Here is a 5,915-nt window from a genome sequence, read left to right on the forward strand (position 1 = left end):
GTTGTGGGAGATTGGCTAGGAATTAGGTTAAAATTTTGTTTAATTCTCAAAGCAAATGGTACCCAATGCATCATGAAAAATCGAAATCAAAGCAAGATTTAACAATTTTTGGGGATCTTCAAAAGACATAGATAAACGACAACCACATAGAAAAGATATACGATTAAAGTTGGCATTTGATATTGTCAACTTAATATCCATGTGACAGAGTTGCTACATTTAAAATTAATGCATAGCACTAAATTGCTAATAGTGAAGGAATTCTCATGATGGATGGAGAATCTTGCAAAAGAAAAAAAAGCAAAACTGGTGGTCGACATTGAATTTCAACCACCACTTTGAACCCGACAGTAGACAGCCCAGTGCTACGCATTAATTGCACAACACTGAAATTGAGCCCAAATGAATGATACTTGTACGTATACTTTTGGAATTAAGCTCACATAAAGAGAGAGAAAAACATAACTCCAACAAACATTGAACGTAATTCATAAGACAATTTAGTTATGGTTTGGACGTAGGAGAATGTGATAGTCGGTGAGAGTGAAACCGAGTAGTTTATTACCAAAATTAATCTAATTTGAAAATTTCTGGTACCATTCGTGTTAAATGCAAGCAAATAAAAGTTTAATATATCATTAAAGGGTTGATTTAATTTGTAATGACTAACACCTCTTAGTGAAGAGATTAGAATTGAACTCTCTCTGGTGGTATATGAGAAATTTACATTAGGGTCCCTTTAATAGGGCCTAAAATTGGGTTGGCTCCCTTTACCCGCTAAAATATATTTAGATCAGCTGAAACTAACACCATCACATGGCATTGACTACTAAAAACTCAAATTTAAGGCCTACTAAAGGGACCCTAGTGTAAATTTTTCTATATAAACTTGCCCATTCCATGAAAATAAAAATAAATCTTTCCAAATTTGGGGTTAGTTTGGGCCAGCTTATGCGTACCTTGACTACCTCCTCAGAAGAATTCTGAGGTGGACCTACATAGGGGCTGATTAGAAACTAAGTCATAATCTCTAAAATTTCTTCCCATGGGGACAAAGGTTGATGTCAATGGGTGGCGAAGAGGCGACCACCTCCAACTGGGTGGACAAAGGTTAACGTCGATGCTGCGATGTCCCTTGGGGATGTAGACGTGAAGATTGGTGGTGTTTTTGCAACTCGAAGGGTGTGTTTAGGGGGGGTTTTGTTCGACATGTTTTCGCTAGCAGTGTGATTGAAGCAGAGATTGAAGGAAATTTATAAGGGTTTGTGGTTGGCAGCAAAAAGGAGTTATTTGACTCTTCAAGACAATTAGCTTGTTGGCAAGGTTGGCAGGCTTATAAGATGAGATTGGTCATTTTCTTGGTGGTATGGATTGCATCAAATGTATTAACGTGGGGCGTGATGCGAATAAGGCTGTCAATTGGATGTCTAAAGTATTTCGACTGCTTGAACTTTCTTTCATAATGCTCCCTAGAGCCAGAGGAGATCTTTCAGGCAGGTCTTGTTTCTTCTCTGTCTTAGTTTTTCATTTTCTTGGGGTATGTGACCCCGTTTGGTTGTACCGAAAAAAATAAAAATTTCTCCCAATTTATTCTTTCATGGTTCCATTTTTATTTATTTTCGCCTCTTTTCACTATTTATTCTGAGTCCGGATCAGCTCCCCCGATGGGTTCCGGCCACACAAAACAGTAGGGCCTACAGTGAAAAACACTTTTTGAAAAAAACAAAAAAGAAAATTTTAAATTTCATCTGTAGGCCCCCACCGTAATGTGTGGTGGGAAACCCGGTCGGGGAGCCCTCTGTGCTACCCGACGGGATGAGTGAGGATCCAGATTCATTTATTCTCTCCTTCATGAGGTTATAAATAACAGTAGAGTTTGATGGGAGCAGGAACGAGAAGCGAGGCATGCATCAGCAAGACGAACGAAGAATCGCTGGAGAATATGGAAGCGAGCAAGCAGCAGCAGCAGCAAGAGGAAAGAGAATCGCTGGAGGACATGGAAGATCGTTACTGCCGAAGAAGAAGATGAAGGCACAGAAGAGACCTGTATTTTCGGTTCTGAGGGTGAATGATTCGGTTGCATCGTCGTCTTCCAAGCTTGGGAAGCTGGTGAGAATAAGAGGAGGGGAGGAGCAGGTGATACGATGGGATCGATTTCTATCTCGGAGGCTCCTTACGGTTTTGCTCGTCGAGAACGACGACTGTACTAGGCTTGTTCTTACTGCTCTGCTCAGAAAATGTAGCTACCAAGGTTTAACTCTATCCATCAGTTTCAGTTTCAGTTTCGATTCTGTAGAAACAATGATTCTGTTTCGATAACTTTAACTTTTACGATTTCTTCTCTCGAGCCTACTAATAATTACGACTGATTATAAAGATTGGACAAGTACTGTTTGATCTTGGTTTTAGTTTTTTTTTCTTCTTTTTTTTTTTGGCAGGATTCGAAACCAAATCCAGATTGAGATGCTGCTCGTGGAATTGGTCGATAACTTCAAAGCGATCTACTTAATTGATTGGATCGACTTAGAGAATCAATTCCATGAAAACTTAAAACAATTCTCATGACTCTCATCCCCTTCTTCCTTGTTTCTTCTCATTTTTGTTTACATTTACGCCAGAGATTCGGAGTCCCCCTGATAGCACCACAAATCAGATTCACCATCACCATGTACGAAATGTCTGCAAGTGTCTGTCTCTCTCTCTTTCTCCCTCAACCTGCAACTGCACTCGTTCTCTGGTCCTGGTTTTGCCTCTCCTCTCCTCTGTCTCTGTCTTCCTCCTTCAATGTTTCCTGCGTCCGTTGAAGGGTTGCCCTTCGATTTTCTCTTCCCCAATCCCTCCGTCAATTCGTTCTCTTTTTTCTGGTAAAAGCTCCGTCAATTCGACAGATGGGTTTTTCTTCAATCCAGACGACACGTGGATGTTTTTTTTTTTAAGAACCAGTGCTTCTTTTTAATACTAGAAATTCCGTCAAGGGTTCTCAATCAACCTGTTAAACGGTTGGATGAAAATTTTAAAAATCATTTGGACGGTGAACGGTATCTTTCAACTTCTTTCTGTTTCCTTTCATGAACATATGGCTAGTTTTTTTCTGTTTTGGCCAAAAAAATTCCCTGCTGATTGGATCTGTTTCTGGCTTAAAACAGTTTCTGCATTTGCAGACGGACGTAAAGCTTGGGACGTCCTGAAGAGGAAATCCCAGGATTTTGATCTCGTCTTAACCGAAATGGATTTGCCTTCTCTGTCCGGGTTCTGTCTTCTTTCCAAGATTATGAGCAACCAGATATGCAAAAATGTTCCTGTAGTCAGTAAGTAAAAGAGAAGTATTTGACCTCCCCCAAAAAAAAACAAAGAGTTATAGAGATGTAAAACTAATTTGGCTTGTAATTAACTCTTTTTACTTGTTTCTCACAGTGATGGCTTCTCACAATTCCTTACTGATTTCTTCTCGCGACTCCCTCGGCATAGTGTTAAAATGCATGCTAAAGGGTGCTGCAGACTTCCTAACGAAGCCTGTTAGAAATAATGAACTAAGAAACTTATGGCAGCATGTCTGGAGGAAGTATCATGTATGTAATTTTTCCCCTTATCAATTAACTGTTGGGAACTGTTCACACCTACATAAATATAGGACCTTGGGTGGCTTCAAATACCAGTTGGGTTTCTCTCCACCTGATAGCTTAGGCTTTTGGTAGGATAGCCTAGTTTTATATTGAGTTGTTAGACCCACTATGGTAGAGGTATGGATACCTCTGTAGACACCCAAAGAGCCAAACAAGGAGCCACTTCTGCCTAATCTAATATCTCAGACACTATGGGACCTTGGAGTATTTCATATACCAGTTGAGCCTCTCTAATAGATTAAGCTTCTGTACTGCATAATTCGATGAATATCTGCATGTGTTACTCTAGTTTTCAAGCATTATGGTAATTCATCTACATTTAATTAACAACAGAAGAATATTTATTGGCAATCTAATAGTTCTGGGCTTGGATCTGAAAATATGAATTTGAATCAGGCTACACTTGAGACTGTGTCTGACAATATCCCTGCTATCAATCATGAAAGTTCAGATGCTCGTACGGGATCTGGAACAAGTGATGGTTCTGATCAAGAAAGTGATTCTCAGGTAAACATCCTTATGTGTTGTTGTAAGACAATTGTATTTATTTGAAATTTTTTTTATTGTTGTGCATGCTTTAACAATTGGAATGGGTGTACAGGTCATGGGTCTGCGGTGTTTAGATCCTGAGTCCAAAACTTCGGAATTTGAACTGTAAATTGTCAATAACATTTGATCATCGCTCTTTCAATCAACTGATCCAGTAGTTATGAAAATTTCAAGTCCAATGATTAATACGTACTTGATAAAATAGATATGATCTGAAAGTTGAGGCAGTTTGCAAAAGGCAAAGTTTATATGTAGTTTTAGTCCGACGTTCTAATGAATTTTAATATAATTTGATCACTTATGTTTTTGGATGAACTTCTTTGTGATCAATATATGCAGAGATCATCTGGTGGTACAGAAGTAAAAGATGGAGGTTCATTGAAGCTAAAGGAGAATCTTGAAAGTGAAAATCAAGAAATTGACTTCGAATCAACAAAGCTTCAATGCAATGTGTCCAATGACAACAACAAAGCAAAGGGTAGTTCTTTCTGTTTGCCAAAAGGGCTGGAAACTGGATTGCTTCCACCGAGAGAGAACCTAGATGTTTCCATCTCCAGAACAGCAATCTCCTCCAAATTATATCAAGATGAACCCCCAATCTTTGTCCTATCAAAGATTTCAAATTGTAAATAAATAGTGTCTGCTGCAAGGTAGTGAGAAAATACCAATAAAAGAATAAACCCTGGAATGGAAATATGGGCATCAATGGATATCCAGTTCTTGACAAGGATACTGTTTATTTCCTGAAGATTGTACAGTTAGGACATTTGACTCCTTCATGTGCTAAAGGAAGCATCAACTACATTTTTCTATATTCATTAATATTTTTCATGAACCTAATTGTGTTTTGGAACAATTGGTTTGGTCAAAGATTGAAAAGTAAATATTTGATCCTAGACTAACAGTGGAACAGACAAAATGGCTTTAGCATCCATGAGGGTTTCTACTTATAAGCTAATGAAACACATTATTCCATCTTATTTAAGAATGACTTATATGAAAACTAATATATCTTCAACCCTATTTGAAAAAAGAAAAAAATCCTTGCTTTAAACTCATGTTTGTGGGTTGTAGTTTCTATAGGGGAAGTGAGTAAAAGCTAGCAATTAAGGGGAGGGTATGATGTAGCCTCAATAGGATTAAGGGCCTATTGCCAAGATCTGTATAAGAGCTAACTCGAACTGAAGGTATGTTTTGATTTATGGTGTTGGGATTTGTGTAGAGTAGTTGATGTGGGGTATCTGTTTTTGGGTTTTGGGTTTTCTGGAGGAGTGGAAGAGCACATAGGGTTTGGGAAATTTGGGGATTGAGTCTAAAGTTAGGGCTTGATTTTGGGGATTGAGTCTTGTAAAGTTAGGGACTTGATTTTGTAAATTTCAAAAGTTTTAAACCTTCAAATATGAAAATAAAATTTTGTATTTACATATATACTTCTGCAGTTTCTCTTACAATCATCCGATTTATTTTTGAATAGTTGGCTAAATCCTAACACTTGGCAGCATGCAGCAGCGGCTCCTACAAATAAAAATCTATTTTATGTTTGCTCCAAGATTTTAGGGGTGCTAGGGATGGTTGAGAGAAATGGTGTTTCAATCTTTGGAAGTAACTTACTATTAGAAGGTAAGTTTATGGAACACCACAGGGTTTTATGGTGTTGCAGTGTAGACCAGTTTTTTGGAGTACACAAGAACCAAGGTTAGAGTGGTTAAATGGGGTTGTATTAAATAAGGGAGTAGTACATGA

At 38.2% G+C, this 5,915-nt stretch overlaps 1 protein-coding gene across 2 annotated transcripts; it reads left to right on the forward strand.

The window, feature by feature from the left end:
• Positions 1–1,859: 1,859 nt before the first annotated feature.
• LOC149003127 (two-component response regulator-like APRR9) lies at positions 1,860–5,246 on the forward strand. Of its 2 annotated transcripts, none has more exons than XM_089138904.1 (5): positions 1,860–2,251; positions 3,147–3,308; positions 3,415–3,569; positions 4,020–4,130; positions 4,512–5,244. In XM_089138904.1, the coding sequence occupies exons 1-5, from the start codon at positions 1,906–1,908 to the stop codon at positions 4,803–4,805; spliced, it is 1,068 nt and encodes a 355-aa protein (XP_088995030.1). In that variant the 5' UTR covers positions 1,860–1,905; the 3' UTR covers positions 4,806–5,244. The 2 variants fall into 2 exon arrangements, with proteins under 2 accessions (XP_088995030.1, XP_088995031.1); XM_089138905.1 differs by having other exon boundaries at positions 2,166–2,251; positions 2,439–3,308; positions 4,512–5,246.
• The last annotated feature ends 669 nt before the right edge of the window (positions 5,247–5,915 follow it).

Source organism: Hakea prostrata, chromosome 10 (genome assembly GCF_041222555.1).
Source record: "Hakea prostrata isolate BN-2017 chromosome 10, UWA_Hpros_2, whole genome shotgun sequence".
Taxonomy (NCBI): Eukaryota; Viridiplantae; Streptophyta; class Magnoliopsida; order Proteales; family Proteaceae; genus Hakea; species Hakea prostrata.